General features: G+C 46.5%; 1 protein-coding gene across 1 annotated transcript in view; it reads right to left on the bottom strand.

Moving 5' to 3' along the window:
- Positions 1-6,322: 6,322 nt before the first annotated feature.
- LOC115122510 (matrix-remodeling-associated protein 5-like) overlaps positions 6,323-19,616 on the bottom strand; it is a 28,251-nt gene continuing 14,957 nt past the window's right edge. Inside the window, exons 5-8 of the mRNA XM_065018102.1 lie at positions 16,944-17,370; positions 12,592-16,829; positions 11,398-12,427; positions 6,323-9,479 (exon numbers count right to left, since the gene is read on the bottom strand). Of these exons, the coding sequence (XP_064874174.1) occupies positions 7,322-9,479; positions 11,398-12,427; positions 12,592-16,829; positions 16,944-17,370 (7,853 nt within the window). The 3' untranslated portion in view covers positions 6,323-7,321. The remainder of the gene's footprint in view (positions 9,480-11,397; positions 12,428-12,591; positions 16,830-16,943; positions 17,371-19,616) is intronic.

Below are 19,616 nucleotides of genomic sequence, written 5' to 3' on the forward strand. Positions count from 1 at the left end.
TCCTCTCCTGACTGTACTGTCTACTCTCCTGACTGTACTGTCTCATCTTCTCTCCTGACTGTACTGCCTCCTCTCCTCTCCTGACTGTACTGTCTCATCTTCTCTCCTGACTGTACTGTCTCCTCTCCTGTCTGTACTGTCTCCTCTCCTGACTGCACTCTCTCCTCTCCCCCTTCTCCTGACTCTACTCTCCTCTCCTGCCTGACTTTAGTGTCTCATGTCCTGACTTTATTTGCCTCCTCTACTGACTGTACTGTACTGACTCCTCTCCTCTCCTGACTGTACTGTCTCCTATCCTGACTTTACTGCCTCCTCTCCTAACTGTTCTGACTCCTCTCCTCTCCTGGCTGTGCTGTATCCTCTCCTGACTTTAGTGTATCCTATCCTGACTGTACTGTCTCCTCTCCTGACTGTACTGGCCCCTCTCATCTCCTGATTGTACCCTCTCCTCTCCTGACTGTACTGACTCCTCTCCTCTCCTGACTGTACTGTATCCTCTCCTGACTTTAGTGTATCCTATCCTGACTGTACTGTCTCCTCTCCTCCCCATGACTGTACTGTCTCCTCTCCTGACTGTACTGTCTCATCTTCTCTCCTGACTGTACTGTCTCCTCTCCTCTCCTCTCCTGACTGTATTGTCTCCTCTCCTCTCCTGACTCTACTGTCTCATCTCCTCTCCTAACTGTACTGTCTCCTCTCCAATCCTGACTGTACTGTCTCCTCTCCTCAATGTACTGTCTCCTCTCCTCTCCTGACTGTACTGTATCCTCTCTTGACTGTACTGTCTTCTCTCCTCTCCTGACTGTATTGTCTTCTCTCCTCTCCTGACTGTACTGTCTCCTCTCCTCTCCTGACTCTACTGTCTCATCCCCTCTCTGGACTGTACTGCTCCTCTCCTGACTGTACTGTCTCCTCTCCTCTCCTGACTGTACTCTCTCCTCTATTGACTGTACTGTACTGACTCCTCTCCTCTCCTGACTGTACTGTCTCCTCTCCTGACTTTACTGCCTCCTCTCCTGACTGTACTGTACTGTCTCCTCTCCTGACTGTACTGCCTCCTCTCCTGACTGTACTGTACTGCCTCCTCTCCTCTCCTGACTGTATTGGCTCCTCTCCACTCCTTACTCTACTGTCTCCTCTCCTCTCCTGACTACTCTCTCCTCTCCTGACTGTACTGTCTCATCTTCTCTCCTGACTGTACTGTCTCCTCTCCTGACTGTATTGTCTCATCTCCTCTCCTGACTGTACTGTCTCCTCTCCTCTCCTGACTGTACTCCCTCCTCTCCTGACTGTACTCTCTCCTCTCCTGACTGTACTGTCTCATCTTCTCTCCTGACTGTAATGTCTCCTCTCCTCTCCTGATTGTCTCCTCTCCTCTCCTCTCCTTACTGTACTGTCTCCTCTCCTCTCCTGACTGTACTGTCTCATCTCCTCTCCTGACTGTACTGTCTCATCTCCTCTCCTGACTGTACTGTCTCCTCTCGTCTCCTGACTGTACTGTCTCATCTCCTGACTGTGCCGTCTCTGAGAGTGGAGAGATTACTATGGGTTACTGTCTCTGAGAGTGGAGAGATGACTATGGGTTACTGTCTCTGAGAGTGGAGAGATGACTATGGGTTACTGTCTCTGAGAGTGGAGAGATGACTATGGGTTACTGTCTCTGAGAGTGGAGAGATGACTATGGGTCACTGTCTCTGAGAGTGGAGAGATGACAATGGGTTACTGTCTCTGAGAGTGGAGAGATGACTATGGGTTACTGTCTCTGAGAGTGGAGAGATGACTATGGGTTACTGTCTCTGAGAGTGGAGAGATGACTATGGGTTACTGTCTCTGAGAGTGGAGAGATGACTATGGGTTACTGTCTCTGAGAGTGGAGAGATGACTATGGGTTACTGTCTCTGAGAGTGGAGAGATGACTATGGGTTACTGTCTCTGAGAGTGGAGAGATGACTATGGGTTACTGTCTCTGAGAGTGGAGAGATGACTATGGGTTACTGTCTCTGAGAGTGGAGAGATGACTATGGGTTACTGTCTCTGAGAGTGGAGAGATGACTATGGGTCACTGTCTCTGAGAGTGGATAGATGACAATGGGTTACTGTCTCTGAGAGTGGAGAGATGACTATGGGTTACTGTCTCTGAGAGTGGAGAGATGACTATGGGTTACTGTCTCTGAGAGTGGAGAGATGACTATGGGTCACTGTCTCTGAGAGTGGAGAGATGACTATGGGTTACTGTCTCTGCGAGTGGAGAGATGACTATGGGTTACTGTCTCTGAGAGTGGAGAGATGACTATGGGTTACTGTCTCTGAGAGTGGAGAGATGACTATGGGTTACTGTCTCTGAGAGTGGAGAGATGACTATGGGTTACTGTCTCTGAGAGTGGAGAGATGACTATGGGTTACTGTCTCTGAGAGTGGAGAGATGACTATGGGTTACTGTCTCTGAGAGTGGAGAGATGACTATGGGTTACTGTATACTGTTCACAGGGAAATCATAATGTATGTTATGGGGGTGATATGGTCTATGTTTTTTTTGCAGTAGATGAAATATGTTGGTTACTCACCCATTTTTCAAGAGATCTATATTGTCTTAAATGTCAAACATGATTATCAAATGCACATTTAGATCAATAGATGTTTTAAGTTGTCCAGTGGTAATGTCAGAGACGTGCAGTATTCCATCTGTAATCCAGTATTATAGTGTAAAAGCTGCAGGCTGTATCTAGTAACCTCGGCCCTCTGTCCAGGGGGGAAGTTCCTCCAGTTGTCTCCAGATGTTTCTATGGAGCAGAGGGGACAACAGTGATACAGTAATAACTAGCAGAGCCATGACACACGCACGCACACTCACGCACACACACACACACACACACACACACACACACACACACACACACACACACACACACACACACACACACACACACACACACACACACACACACACACACACACACACACACACACACACACACACACACACACACACACACACACACACACACACACACGGTAATAATACAGTAATAACTAGCAGAGCCATGACACATACACGCGCGCGCACACACACACACACATACACACACACACACGGTAATAATACAGTAATAACTCCCAGAGCCTTGCCTGAATCGGTTCTATCTGCCTGTCCAACTGTAACACCCCACCCCTGCCTGACAAACATACTAAACTATCCCTGTGTGTGGGTGTGTGGGTGGGTAGGGACTGAACCCAGATCTCGCTTTAGCCACTAGCTGAGTCACAAATGGACCTCATCCATCTACGTCCTCATCCTACAGCCCAGTCACATACCTATCCCTCTTCCACTAGACTGAAAAGGAATCCCCTAACTCACCATCTCCCAGTAAACTAACCCATCTCCTTTTAACTAATACATCTCCTAAACTAATCAATTTCCTCATAAACTAACCCATATCCTACTAACTATCCCATCTCTTTCAAAATGAACCCATATTCTCCTAACTAACCCGTCTCTTCCTAAACTAACCCATCTCCTCCCAACTAACCTATCTCCTCCTAACTAACCCACCTCCTCCTAAACTAACCAATTTCCTCCTAAACTAACACATCTCTTCCTAAACTAACCCATCTCCTCCTAACTAACCCATCTCCTCCTAAACTAACCCATTTCCTCCTCACTAACCCATCTCTTCCTAAACTAAGTGTTAGAAGTTTAGGTGGTGGAGATGGTGTTGTCTGGCCCATTCAGTAAGAACCCAGTGTGCTGCTCTCCCCATACCAGAACAATGTGCACGCACACAAACATACGCTCACATGGACGTACCCACCACACTCCACACAGTCCAGCACTGGGAGACATTGGGGTCAGGGAGGGTACGGAATCATCCACCTCAATCAGACACAATTGGACCAGGTCTCACTGGGCACTGCACTTCATGACTCAGCGTTTCCCCTAAGCCTCCCCACTCCCGCTCCCCCACCTCCAACCCTCTCACTCCTCTGTTTTGGTATCAGTGCTATATGGGATTCAATAGACTTTGGTATGTTTTAATCGTCATGTCATGAGTCATGTCTAGTGGACCGACTGTCTGAAACCACTTGCTGACTGAAATGATCAAAACAGATGAAAAACTTTCATCCACCTGAATTGATTTTCTTACATCTGCATTAGTCATGTCTACAGACCCTTCCCATCAGATATGTAGATAAGTGAGACGTATTGTCCATAGGTGAAATAACATTGCTCTATTATTATAATGCAGCTGCAATGTCCTGTGAGAGGAATACAGATAGCGATTTTTGATAAAGATTTTAGACTATTTGTAATAAAGAAAATGTCTCTATAATACTAGTGTGATGGAATTAATACCTGTCTAATAAGAGAGTAATTTAATTAATACATGTCTAATAAGAGAGTAATTTAACTAATACATGTCTAATAAGAGAGTAATGGAGTTTATAAATCTCTAATAAGAGAGTAATGGAGTTGGTACATGTCTAATAAGAGAGTAATGGAGTTGATACATGTCTAATAAGAGAGTAATGGAGTTGATACATGTCTAATAAGAGAGTAATGGAGTTGATACATGTCTAATAAGAGAGTAATGGAGTTGATACCTGTCTAATAAGAGAGTAATTTAATTAATACATGTCTAATAAGAGAGTAATTTAACTAATACATGTCTAATAAGAGAGTAATGGAGTTGATACCTGTCTAATAAGACAGTAATTTAATTAATACATGTCTAATAAGAGAGTAATGGAGTTGATACATGTCTAATAAGAGAGTAATGGAGTTGACACCTGTCTAATAAGAGAGTAATGAAGTTGATACCTGTCTAATAAGAGAGTAATTTAATTAATACATGTCTAATAAGAGAGTAATTTAACTAATACATGTCTAATAAGAGAGTAATGGAGTTGATACATGTCTAATAAGAGAGTAATGGAGTTGATACATGTCTAATAAGAGAGTAATGGAGTTGATAAATGTCTAATAAGAGAGTAATGGAGTTGGTACATGTCTAATAAGAGAGTAATGGAGTTGATACCTGTCTAATAAGACAGTAATTGAGTTGATACATGTCTAATAAGAGAGTAATGGAGTTGATACCTGTCTAATAAGACAGTAATTTAATTAATACATGTCTAATAAAAGAGTAATGGAGTTGATAATTGTCTAATAAGAGCGTAATGGAGTTGATACATGTCTAATAAGAGAGTAATGGAGTTGACACCTGTCTAATAAGAGAGTAATGAAGTTGATACCTGTCTAATAAGAGAGTAATTTAATTAATACATGTCTAATAAGAGAGTAATGGAGTTGATAAATGTCTAATAAGAGAGTAATGGAGTTGATAAATGTCTAATAAGAGAGTAATGGAGTTGATACATGTCTAATAAGAGAGTAATGGAGTTGATACATGTCTAATAAGAGAGTAATGGAGTTGATACCTGTCTAATAAGACAGTAATTGAGTTGATACATGTCTAATAAGAGAGTAATGGAGTTGATACCTGTCTAATAAGACAGTAATTTAATTAATACATGTCTAATAAGAGAGTAATGGAGTTGATAATTGTCTAATAAGAGCGTAATGGAGTTGATACATGTCTAATAAGAGAGTAATGGAGTTGACACCTGTCTAATAAGAGAGTAATGAAGTTGATACCTGTCTAATAAGAGAGTAATTAAATTAATACATGTCTAATAAGAGAGTAATGGAGTTGATAAATGTCTAATAAGAGAGTAATGGAGTTGATACATGTCTAATAAGAGAGTAATGGAGTTGATACCTGTCTAATAAGACAGTAATTGAGTTGATACATGTCTAATAAGAGAGTAATTTAATTAATACATGTCTAATAAGAGAGTAATGGAGTTGATACATGTCTAATAAGAGAGTAATGGAGTTGATACCTGTCTAATAAGAGAGTGATTTAATTAATACATGTCTAATAAGAGAGTAATGGAGTTGATAAATGTCTAATAAGAGAGTAATGGAGTTGATAAATGTCTAATAAGAGTGTAATGGAGTTGATACATGTCTAATAAGAGAGTAATGGAGTTTATAAATGTCTAATAAGCGAGCAATGAAGTTGATACCCGTCTAATAAGAGAGTAATGGAGGAAGCAACTGTTTTGAAAAATGGACTCCCCGGGAAGTGTTAGTGTGATGATGTTATAAGCACGACTTATCTGTCCTTTCCTGGTTTTTCTGCTGAGAGTCATGGGATACAAAGCCTGATGTTCCTAAACAAACCCAGTTTCTGTCCCCCCCAGGACACACACAAACACACACACACACACAAACATACATCCACACAACCATGTTTTGATGAGCAGACTGAATTCCTCTTCTCTTTTATTTATCAAATAAAGCAGTTGAAAATAAAGCATAACTTAAAAAGGCTATTGAGAGATTAGATATACAGTACATCTCTCTCTTTATGACAAGAGGCACAACATAACAACTTTACATCACAGTCTTTACAGACAAATAATTTAAATGAAACGAAAACATGAATGATATCAGCTTTCACATGGATATTACACATACTTAATGTAACACTGGAGCCACACAAAAATCTATCCTACTCTATATGAAACATATGTAATTACTACAAATACCATCTTCAAAGACTTGGTAACTGTTGTGTTTATTTGACATGATCTGGGACGTATGTATAGCCTATGACTGGAAGAGTGGTCGAGGTTGCAGGGTTGGAGAGCTGCAGACACAGAGAGCTGCAGACACAGAGAGCTGCAGACACAGAGAGCTGCAGACACAGAGAGATGCAGACACAGAGAGATGCAGACACAGAGAGCTGCAGACACAGAGAGATGCAGACACAGAGAGCTGCAGATACAGAGAGCTGCAGACACAGAGAGCTGCAGACACAGAGAGCTGCAGACACAGAGAGCTGCAGACTCCTGAGGCTCCACAGAACTATCACTGGAGCAGTTCTGTGACCACTATCAAACATTTGCTCTGCTCAACAGTACACAACTATACAACAAGATAAATAGGGCAGGTTGACATAAACATACAGGTCGTGATACAGAACTGAATGTGTTGTATTGCATGACGTGTTTTGAGAGCTGATGCTCTTAAAGCCTTGTATAGTTTGTATTGACACTTTATTTATTGATGATGGATGCTGGTGCTTCTCAGCTGCTGATTTCATGTACATCTTTAACACACTCTGGCTGTAAGATGCATGTGTTTGTTTTTTATCTCTATTTACAATCTTTAATCAACACCTCAGTCTTTAGTTGAACAGTATCTTCTACACTGAACTTTGCAGTTTCTTTGGGCAAAAATTATGTGTGTGTTCTGTTAGATCACATGTAGATAAGAGGCCTTGGTGTCAGTTCCGATGACGTTCCGTGCAGAACAACGGTAGAAACCTGTGTCTCTGCTAGTCGGGTTCTGGATCACCAGGGAACCCTGAGGACTCAGGTACCGGTTGCCATAGAGACGGGCCTGACCTGTGACCCTCAGCTGGGATTGGTCCGGCATCTCCCAGGTGATGGTCGCTCTGGGGGTTGCTATGACGTAGCAGGTTAGCTGAACGGCAACACCAGGACGGGTGTAGGTGAGGGGAGGGGGTCCGTTGGTGATGCGAGGGGGGTAGGCAATGACAATCACTGGAACTGTCAGGATAGATGATGTGTCCTGATTGGTGGATCGGCAGGAGTAGGTCCCCCTGTCAAACACAGATACCTGCTGCACCGTCAGAGTCCCGTCATCCAGGACTGAGTACCGACCCGTCCCTGCCGCCTGGCCCCGAGACACGACCACCCCGCTTGGCAACTTCCAGGTCAGAGACTCTGTCTGGCTGGAACCCTGACTGGGGCTGTCTGTCTGGGGGCAGGGTAGCTGTAGATTGTCTCCGTTGATGATGCTGACCAGAGAGCCTGATATGCTGGTGACCACAGGCTTCCTTTCCAGGACAACACTCCTCCCTGCCTCTGGCACTGGGCCTCTTGGGTGAGGTGTGCCCCCTTGGACTGGGACTCCTGGCAGAGGGTTCTCTGTGCTGACTGGGCCTCCTAAGTGAGGTTTCTCATTGGTGACTGGGCTTGTAGGGCGAGGTGTCTCCTGGCGAGATTTCTCTGTGGTCACTGGGCCTCTGGGGCGAGGTGTGTCCTCTCTGTCTGGGCCTCCTGAGAGAAGTTTCTCTCTGCTGACTGGGACTACTGGATGAGATTGTTCTGGGCCTACTGGGCGAGGTTGCTCTTTGCTAACTGGGTCTACTGGGAAACGTTTCTCGGTGGTCACTGGGCCTCTGGAGTGAGGTGTGTCCTTTGTGTCTGAGACCTCCAGGTGTACCATTATCCGAGCCTCACCCCTCTCGCCACGATTGACACACACCAGCATGCCGGAGTCGCTTGCCCTCACCCCCCTCAGCTCCAGGGTTCCATTGCGGTGCACGGTGAGTCTGCTGCCATAGTAGGGCACAGGGAGAACCCCGTTACTGGGCAGCAACCAGGCCAGGCGGGGGAGAGGGAAGCCCTGGGATGGACATGGCAGAAGAACTGTCTGGCCTCTAACTGCTGAGACCCTTTGGTCCCCTACTTTACAGTCTCCATTATTACTGACACAATTACCTGCACTGACCCTATGATCCCTCCCTGCAGACTGACTGATGGAGATCACAGCACTCAGTCCACTACCACTAACAACAGCTATCTGTCTGTCTGCCCCATTGATCCCACCCCCAGCCCCATTGAGAGTGAAGCTGGGTGGTGTCACCATCACCTCCACCCCCATCACCTTGCTCCTCTCCCCAGCAGCATTGCTGGCTCGGCAGGTGTAGTTTCCTCCGTCAGCCCCTCTAGCCCCCTGGATCACCAAGGACCCGTCTTGCTGCACCACAACCGGACCTGATGCTTCCACTGGGAGGACACGATTCATTGGAGAGAGCCATGTGATCGTAGGGACAGGCTCTCCTTTAGCCCCACAGTTCAGAGCCACTGCGCCCCCCTGTTGCACCTTGATAACCTCATATTTGGTACTGGGGAAGGAGGGAGGTGAGGCGAGGACTTTGACCATCACACTCATAGTGTCCGTCCCCCCATGGTTCTCAGCGTGGCAAACATACTCCCCCTCCTCCCCCATCCCCACCGAGGGGAGGAACAGTGTTCCATTGTCAAAAACCACCAGTCGCCGGCTGCGCCTCCCACTCTCTTCCAACTGCAACAGGACACTTTTCACTGAGGTTCCATCCGGGAGGCTCCATCTTACCGCGGGGTTGGGCTGGCCGGTCGCCAGACAGTCTACCTTTAGAGCTGCTCCATACGATACCACCTTCTGATTTGATGGCTGCTTTGGCTCAATCTTAGCAGGCTTTGTTGCCACGGTGACCTGGAGGAGGCGGAAGTCGTCAGCCATCTTATTTCGCGCGACACATAAATAGTCCCCCCCGTCTTTCTCCGTCACGGACTGGATATACAGCGTTCCATTACTGTGCACCTTTATCCTCTTGTCAAAACTGGAAATACAACCCAGAGTGGATGAGGTTAGATAAGCACAAGACACAGAAACTGAGTGGACAAAACATTAGGAACAACTTTCCATGACAGTAGCTAGGTTTCCTTCTGTCACAGCAACACATTTTCATGCAATTATTCTAGAATCTGCATTAAGAAAATATCTACATTTTCCCACCAGTGGCATGTTTCCAACAAATGGACTTGTTGTGAATAGAAATCAGTGGGTGATGACATAGTTCACACAAAATGTACTTTTTCGCTTAAGTTTTCATGTACCAAATCAAAATCTAAAGTTCAATGTGTTTCCATCGCATTTTCAACTCTTTGTCACAAAAACGGTTGCCTTAAATAGCAAATGTGTCAACTCTGGTCTCATCACATACGCTCCAGCCAACAGTTCCCAGATACAGTGTCGGTATTGTGTGTTGGCTGGTTCGTCTACATATTGAGATTATTATGGATAAGAGCTAGAATATTTTTATTTGTCAAATGGCAGTCAAGGATCGATCATCTTGTCACCAGAATAAGAACCTCGATATTTATTGGAAAGGAGCGTCAAGATCACCGTGCAATTTGACCACCCTGTGAAGTTCATAAGTTATTTCATCTGTAGCCTAATAAACTGCATGGTTTCCAGAGTCGTAGTGGGAGGACCTCACACCATATCATTGCATGACTCCAAATTTACCTCAATGTGATGGTTATTCTACCACCATTTCCTGCACAATTAATTTTACAGACACAAAAAGACACCACCATGTCCAACGAACAATGATCTGTCTGCATTTATACAATTACACCGAAACTTCCTTTCCATCACAGCTGTCGTGATTTTGTTTTTATATGACTTTACTTGCATAAAAACTGTGGATGGAAACTTGGTTATAGACTGACCAGGTGAATCCAGGTGAAAACTATGATGCCTTATTGATGTCACTTGTTAAATCCACTTCAGTTAGTGTAGATGAAGGGGAGGAGACAGGTTAAAGAAGGATTTTTAAGCCTTGAGACAATTGAGACATGCATTGTGTATGTTTGCCATTCAGAGTGTGAATAGGCAAGAACAGATTTAAGTGCCTTTGAACAGGGTATGGTAGTAGGTGCCATGCGCACCGGTTTGAGTGTGTCAAGTACTGCAACGCTGCTGTTTTTTCACACTCAACAGTTTCCCAAATGGTCCACCACCCAAAGGACATCCAGCCAACTTGACACAACTGTGGGAAGCATTGGAATTGAGGCTGTTCTGAGGGCAAAAGGGTGTGCAACTCAATATTAGCGAGGTGTTCCTAATGTTTTGTACAAACTAGACCAGGAATGGGCGACTTTGATGGGGGTGGGGGCCACAAAAAACTGAACTCCTCATGAGGGACCGCAGTGGCTCGCGAGTCTGACATGCAGTCAGAGATGGCCCTAGCCTTTTGACAGCGGAGAGAAGTTTTGGAGTTCATTTCCTGCAATTCCACCCATTTTGCCCTGGGGCATGTGTGGGAGAAATTATTGCAGTTTTAAAGCAAGTTTGCTGCAATTCTACACATTTTGCAATGAGGTGGAGAGAAGATTTAGCAATTTTATAACTAATTTCATGCAATTCTACCCATTTTGCCATAGGGCGGACATAAATGTTTGCAGTATTTTATATTATATCTGGGTGAGAGTGACTAAAAAAATCATTGGGGGCCACGGTTGGTCATTTAACTATGTAAACTACGAGTTTAGATATCAGGCTAGACTAATTTACTAATCTTCAAATATTTTGCTGACATGAGCTAATTGAGTGACTGTCAGTGACTGACATAACAAGAGAAAAACTGCTAATGCACAACCAAATTTCGAAATTGCACCTTGTGCATTCCACTATTAGGGGGCGGTCCTGGACTCGATTAAAAAGATTGGTAATCAATAAGGACAAACACGCACCTGTAACGGGCATCCACTAGTTTCTTGCCAGGTACCCTCCAGACCACTCTAGGCTCTGGGTTGCCGGTTGCTGAACAGTAAAGGAGCAGAGATTCACCATATATGACTATAGAACTGGATGGAGAGGTGGAGAGGATCCTAGCCTTACTGAGGGGGGAGGAGGGTGGGAGGGGAGGGTTAAGGACGGGGGAGGAGGGGGGGAGATCAAATTTACTGTTGATGGAAGAGAAGGTCATTTTATCCATGGAGACAACTTCTCTTCCATCTCCAGTCACCTCCACCCTCACCGTCCTCTTATCCCCGCCCACCGCATTAGTCGCCAGGCACTCGTAGCTCCCAGAGTCCTTAGTGGCTAGCTTGCGTATCAACAAGGTGGCATTGGGGAGGACAAACAGGTTCCCGTTGAGGAATTGAGAGGGGAGCAGAAAGGTGCCGTCAGGTGTCCTCCAGCGGATGGAGGGAGGGGGAGCTCCCCGGGCAGAGCATTGGACGTAGAGAGGCAAACCAGCGGGCCGGGTTACCTTCTCCTCTCTGGGCTCCTGGATGGCTGGAGGAAGAGAGGACACATGGAGTCGGACTGACAGACTGCCAGCCCCTGCTAGGTTGGAGGCTACACAGCGATACAGTCCTCTGTCTGCTGGGCCGGCCACCAAGATACGCAGAGTACCATTAGGGAATATAGACACCCGGGGGTGAGTTCCAAGGGCAGGGTTGGGGTTAGGGTCAGGGGTTAGGACGGAGAGGTCAGGTAGCACCCAGGACAGCAGAGGAACCGGCACCCCCTGAGCCCGACACTCTAACCTCACCTCACCCCCCTGGTGCACCGTTGCATCTCTGTGGTTGGGTAGCTGAATCCGGGGTGGGTGGGACCAGACCTCCAGGGTCACCATGGCACGGTCCAGGCCCACAGAGTTCTGTGCGCTGCAGATATATGTCCCCCGGTCCTGGACCTGCACGCTCCGGATGAGAAAGGTTCCGTTGGGTAGGACCTGGAAACGCTCTGCCTTGTAGTCCAGTGACATCACAGCTCCTGGGACAGACAGGAATACATATTGAGTGGCATATTGTGTGTAAGAGTGGCAATAGTGAATGTATTGAGTAAAGTGTGGGTATGACAAAGTACAAAGTTTGTGTATATGTGAGTGACAGTAGAATGTATTGTTTGTATAACTGATAGTAGTGTGTGTAGCGTACCTGTGGAGACCTTGGTCCAGGTGATTGTTGGAGGAGGCTGTCCAATGGCCTCACAAGGCAGGAGGGCATCAATCTCAGCTGGGACAGACATGGGGCGCATGTGAGGGGGAGCAATACGGGGCCGGACACGCAAGACGGAGGTCTGAGGGGGGCGTTGGGCAGTCACACTATGGGCTGGAGACGCGGGAGGGGAATGAGGAAGGGTGGACTCAGGGTTGAGTCCAGCCTGACTGTCTGTGGTGGGTGGGGAGGTCTTTGGGGAGCTGAAGGGAGCTCTGGTGGTGGGGACTACAGAGGAAGGGATCTCTAAAATGTCTGGGAGAAGAAGTTTGGGCTTGATAGGGTGTGGTAGAGAGGGTGTGTGTTTTATAGGGGGTGGCGTTTGAAGTGGAGTTCTTACTGGGTCAGGCCTAGTGATGACATAGGGGTGCCGCCTGCTGGAGTGTTGTGAGTAGGTGGGGTAAGATGGGGGGCGGTAGCGACTACCATGTGAGTCTGGGATGGAGTTTACTCCTGGGTTCCTCCAGAATATTGTACTAGTAAGAGTGGTAGTAGTAGTGGGAATAGTAGTAGTAGTAGTGGGAATAGTAGTAGTAGTTGTAGGAATAGTAGTAGTAGTTGTAGGTATAGTGGTAGTAGTTGAAGGTATAGTAGTAGTAGTTGTAGGTATAGTGGTAGTAGTTGTAGGTATAGTAGTAGTAGTTGTAGGAATAGTGGTAGTAGTTGTAGGCATAGTGGTAGTAGTTGTGGGAATAGTGGTAGTAGTTGTAGGTATAGTGGTAGTAGTTGTAGGTATGGTGGTAGTAGTTGTAGGAATAGTGATAGTAGTTGTAGGAATAGTTATAGTGGTAGTTCTTCTAATAAAGGTGATGACTGTAGAGGAGGTGATGGCTGAAGCAGTGATAGCTGCTGTATTAGCTGTAGTTGGGGGCAGTAGTTGTTTTGTAGATGAAAAAGAGCTGTCTATTTCTGACTCTGGCTGTCTCTCCTCTGGTTCATCAGGTGCTAGATAGACTGGTTTTATCTTATTGGGTTCTTCTTCGGTGATTGGGTAAAGTGGTTCTATCTTACTGGGTTCTTCATCAGTTGCTGGTGGTTCTATCTCACTGAGTTCTTCATCAGTTGCTGGTGGTTCTATCTCACTGGGTTCTTCTTCATCAGTTGCTGGTGCTTCTATCTCACTGGGTGCTTGATCAGTTGCTGATGGTTCTATCTCACTGGGTTCTTTTTCAGTGGCTGGTGGATCTATCTCACTGGGTTCTTCTTCATCAGTTGCTGGTGGTTCTATCTCACTGGGTTCTTTTTCAGTTGCTGGTGGTCCTATCTCACTGAGTTCTTCCTTGCTTTCTGGGTAGAGTGGTTCTATCTCACTGGATTCTATCTCACTTGGTTCTTTCTCAGTACCAGTAGGTGTTGTTCCACCTGGTGTGGTTCCAGACCGAGTGGTAGTTGCTTTGACATCCTCTGGGTTGTGTTGGTTGAAGACAGATGGATCCTGTTCTTTTAGAGTGGCCCCGACCTGACCGTCTGTTTTAGCATAACTCTGTTTTTCTGTGTGACTGTGAGTGACTGTGGGTGTATGTTTGCCTGTGTGTATGCTAGTGTGTGTGCGTGTGTGTGTGATAGTCGCTTGGGACCAGTCAGGGAGCCGAGCAGCAGTGTTTGTTAAGTGAGTCACCCTGTCTGTGTATGTCTGGGGCGAAGGGGGCGAGGCAGAAAGGAAGACAGGGGGGGAGACAGATGTGCTTGATGGAGCAGTGATCCTAGTTAAGGATGGAGTAGTAGTAGTAGTAGTAGTAGTAGTAGTGCTTATAGTAATGGTTGTAGCAGGTGCTGTCAGTTTCCTGGGCTTTGTAAGTGCTGCTCTGGTGGTAGTGGGATTTAAGTTATTCTGGAGAGGGGAGGTTGGACCTGGGGGCATGGGTCGTCCTCTGAGTCTGTTGATGCGTCTCCTCTGGCCAGGCCTATTGCTGGCATTCCAGGGGCTTCTGGGTCGCGACGGAACAGAGTTGGAGAACATTACCTTTCCAGAGTTTGTTGTTCCAGTCCTCTCCCCCTCACCTGTAGTCCTTACAGGGATAACACTCTGTCTCCTTTCCTCTGCGCTAGTGTAATTGACATTGGAGTTTGGCTTTGTGCTTTTAAGAGAACCCTCTGTCTCTGTGTCTGTGTTTGACTTAGGTTTCTGGGGGAAGATATTGCTCGGATCTGAAGTGTTTGGTGTCTCTGGGGCCACTCTATCCTTTGTTAGCAGATCTGGGATTAGTGATGTATGGGTGAGGTTTAACCACTCTTCCTGTAGACTGAGGACATCTATGGAAGAACTCTTTGAGGTATCAGCCCCTGAGTCCAATACAAGACGTTGATCAGAGTTTCTTCCCACGCTTACCTCTGGTGTGCTGTTTGGTAATGTCGTGTCTGTATGTACTCTGGTTGTCTGTGTTTTAGTTGTCTGTATTCTCTCTGTCTGTATTATGTCTGGCTGTGTGCTGCCTGGCTTTCTTCTGGTTTTATGTCTGCTGTCTGGCTGTGTACTTTCTGGCTGTGTGCTGCTTGGATTTGTTCTGGTTGTGTGATTGCTTTCTGTATGTCTGCTATTTGTCTGTATTCTGGTTGACTGTGCTCTAGTTGGGATTGAGGTGGTTGTCTGTGCTTCAGTTGGGGCTGAGGTGGTTGTCTGTGCTTCAGTTGGGGCTGAGGTGGTTGTCTGTGCTTCAGTTGGGGTTGAGGTGGTTGTCTGTGCTTCAGTTGGGGTTGAGGTGGTTGTCTGTGCTTCAGTTGGGGCTGAGATGGTTGTCTGTGCTTCAGTTGGGGTTGAGGTGGTTGTCTGTGCTTCAGTTGGGGTTGAGGTGGTTGTCTGTGCTTCAGTTGGGGTTGAGGTGGTTGTCTGTGCTTCAGTTGGGGTTGAGGTGGTTGTCTGTGCTTCAGTTGGGGCTGAGGTGGTTGTCTGTGCTTCAGTTGGGGTTGAGGTGGTTGTCTGTGCTTCAGTTGGGGCTGAGGTGGTAGTATGTGCTCTTGTTGGGGGTGGTACATACAGGGAGTCTGTGATTTTAGGGGCAGTCCTTTCACGTATCTTAGTCAGCAGGTCGGCCCATTTCTGAGGGTCTATTTTGTGCTTGGCCAGGTTAAAGCTCCGCCGACCCTCCAACCTGTTCCTCCTCTGCTCCACAGGGAAGCCTCTCCTCAAGGGCTTCTTGCCCTTTTGGGGTGGTCTGCTTCCCTCCACCCTCACCATGTGGGATCTGATGGGGGGACGCCATGTCCTGTTGTAACCTGCCCTAGTGGGCAGTATGTTCTCCCCCTCATCATCTCCAGACCCCCCCTCTTCAATCTCCTCACCCCCTAGAGGGGCTCGTACCCTGTTGGACACCCCTGCCGCAGATTGTGGCCTCATGGGATATCTCATACGTGATGAGGTGTCAGAAGGACGCGGGGTGAGCGTCAGTCTGGTGGAGAGAGAGTCAGCACCGTACTGGTTCACCGCTACACACCGGTACAGGCCTGCATCTCCCAGCGCAGGGATGGGGAGAGACAGGGTACCGTTGGCCAAGACAGTAACCCCTGCCTCGTCCTTTCTCCTCCCCTCGTTCCTACTCCCTACCACTCTCCCGCCAGGAAGAACCCAGTTCACCTCAACCCTCGGTGTACCAGAGGCCTCGCACGGCAGACTGACAGGGTCTCCAACCAATCCAGTCACAGCCGGGCCTAGCTCCTCCCCTGGGAAAGGATTGGATGATTCTACCACCGCCAGACGGAGGGGGAGGACATCAACATCTCCCCCCGCCCGGGCCACGCAATAATACAGTCCAGCATCAGAGTGATACACTCTCTGCAGGACCAGCCCCTGGCCAGACACCCGGACCCTACCATCTGAGCTGCGGTAGGGAGAGGAGACTGTTGAACCATCTGGGAAAACCCATTGGAGCCTGTGGTCTCCAGAGCTTAGGTCTCCAATAGAGCTGAGGACAGGGCAGGGCAGGTGGATCTGTCTCTCTGCAGCTGCAGTAAAAGCTGTGTGGGTGTGGTTGGTCTGGATGAGGACCCAGGAATGTGGGGATGGGGGATCTGGGGGAGCAGACACCAGGGTGGACAGGGTCAGTTTAACCCTGTGGGCGCTGGACTGAGCTCTGTTGAGCTCTAGACTGACATGGGGCTGCAGTAACCAGGCAGGCTGGGCTTGAATACTGGCCCTGACCCCTGTATGGTAGTAGCCCTCCTTCTCTGCTGTCTGTCTGTACCTGAAGGACAAGAAAGGACAGATTTGATCTATGTGTTGGGGTTACAACAAAATTGTACAGGTAAAGAGGAAAATAACACAGGAATGTGTCTTGTGTGTTTCTGTATTTTCATACCTGTAGGCAAGTCTTGGGGCTTTACTCAACATGATTTCTCTTTGAAGCCTGACAGGCGTCTCACTGTAGTAGGCCAGCAGCCTCCACAGCCTCTCATAGCCATGCCCATCTACCCCACAGTCCAGGGAGAGGGAGATGGGGATGGAGGAGGAGGAAGGGTGTGGTGTCTGTGAGGAGTGTGTGATGTTACACTTCAGATCAACAGCATTCCCCTGTTGGTCAGACATCCCCAGGGAGGCGTTGCCTAAAGCCTCTCTAAAGGTTTCTATTGGTTGAACTTCGCCATCCTCCTGAGATGAGGTTCTGGGATTGGTGGAGATGACAGGCGAGGTGCAGGATAGGTCTTTCTGCTGCAAAAGGCCATGACCCTTCATGTGTTTGGGTGAGGCACAGACCAGGCAATGCGGCCCCGGACATTTCAACACCCCTGAGAGAGAAGAGAAGAATCAGTATTTCCTCACCCAAATAAGCATCCCAATTCCATTGAATCTGATTGAGACTCAGTAGGTAGCAGTGGAGGCTCCTCAGAGGAAGAAAAGGCGGACCATAAATATTAAAATTGTAAAACATTTAAAAAGTTATCAGTTTTAGATAAAACTATACTCAATATATTCACGTCACCAAATAATTTATTAACACACTGTTTTGCAATGAAAGTAGCCTCAACAGCACTCTCTAGGGTAACACCATGGTGTAGTCGGAGGACAGCTAGCTTCCATCCTCCTCTGGGTACATTGACTTCAATACAAAACCTAGGAGGCTCATGGTTCTCACCCCTTTCCATAGACCAACACTGTAATTATGACAACTTCCAGAGGACATCCTCCAACCTATCAGAACTCTTGCAGCATGAACTGACATGTTGTCCATCCAATCAAAGGATCAGAGAATTAATCTAGTACTGAAAGCATAAGCTACAGCTAGCTAGCCTTGCAGTGCATAAAAAGTGGTGAGTAGTTGACTCAAAGAGAGACAAAGACATTAGTTGACAAAGACAAATGAATTTATTCCAAGATTAAGGAGAAGCAAGAGAGAGAGAGAGAAATGTTGTTTTTTTTATTACTTTGTTTCAAAGAAAATGCAGCTAGCTAGTTTAGCCTACTCCAACACCCTACTCAAACAGAAGGATGCTATGTTAGCTAGCTGGCTATGCTTATCAAACACAACACTGGAACTCTTCCAAGTCACGGTAAGCTTTTGGTTTTACTAATTTATTGCACTGGGGCCCGCCGGTGTAAGTGCTAAACTGCTTACTGACTGTAAACTGTAACATTACTGCATGATTGTAGCGTGTTTACTAATGCGTTAGGTCTATTAGCTATGTTGTCTATGGCGTTTCTTTAGGTAATATGGGGACAACGATGTAGGCTGTCTGTAGCGGTTATGATGTGGTTTGGCTTGGAAAGGTTTTTTCACCTGGTCACATATAGCTGATGTGTTGTGCATTGAAGTCCACACGCAAAGGGAAAGGGTGAGAGGAGGAGGGTGCATAGATGTGAGAAGGAATACAACGAGGCTGCTATGAAAGTGAACTGTGTTTACACGTTATCAGGGGTGTGTTCCTTGTTTTATTTAATTTTATTTAACCAGGTTGAGAACAAGTTCTCATTTACAACTGTGACCTGGCCAAGATAAAGCAAAGCAGCGCAACAAAAACAACAACACAGAGTTACACATGGGACAAACAGACATACAGTCAATAACACAATAAAAAAAGGACATTCCACCGATTCTGTTGCAAAACGTTTCTTAAACTGAAGCAAACGGAACGAAATGGGGATAAACATACCTGAATTTGTCCAATAGAAACTCTCGTTTGCAACTGTTGGACTAATGATTTCAACCTAGATCAGCTAGATGCAGGCAAGAGTGTGCAAGGCGGTATTGAATATGTCACTGTCTGTCCATGTGTCACTGTGTGCTATGTTGTAAACTTTCATTCATAGGCTTGAGTTGTACCAACCTCATGATGGGTAAAGGGAAAATTTGAGTATCATGTAGTAGCCTAAACCTATCGCTGTTACATTGAACTGGGTGAATGGAATATGAATGACAGTCATTCAATATGCTGTAATAGAAATAAGGCCGTGCTCATGAATAAAAAAAAAAGTAATTTCTCATCTTAAACGGCACCAACCGTCACTGGTAGGTAGGAATGTGCTTCTTTCCCTTTCATGAAGATTCAATAGTACTGTCACACCTACTCCTGCTCCCCCCCTCTGGCGCTCCACATCCCCGGTCAACCCACATTGCGCACACCGGCTCTCCATCTTTACGCACACCTGGACTTCATCACCATCCTGATTAGTTTCCCTTCATATACAGTGCCTTGCGAAAGTATTCGGCCCCCTTGAACTTTGCGACCTTTTGCCACATTTCAGGCTTCAAACATAATGATTGTGTCCCACTTGTTGTTGATTCTTCACAATTTTTTAAAATATCTTTATGTTTGAAGCCTGAAATGTGGCAAAAGGTCGCAAAGTTCAAGGTGGCCGAATACTTTCGCAAGGCACTGTAGTCCTCAGTAGCCTCTGTAATCAGGCAGTATTGGTTACATTCAGTATGCTGCTCCTGTTTTGTTTATCTTCATGATTATTAAACTCAACTTCTGCACCTGCTTCCTGCGTATACGTTACACATATGTGGATACATGGGCTCTGATATGGTACATTT

The sequence above is a fragment of the Oncorhynchus nerka genome, linkage group LG1 (assembly GCF_034236695.1).
Source record: "Oncorhynchus nerka isolate Pitt River linkage group LG1, Oner_Uvic_2.0, whole genome shotgun sequence".
Classification (NCBI taxonomy): Eukaryota; Metazoa; Chordata; class Actinopteri; order Salmoniformes; family Salmonidae; genus Oncorhynchus; species Oncorhynchus nerka.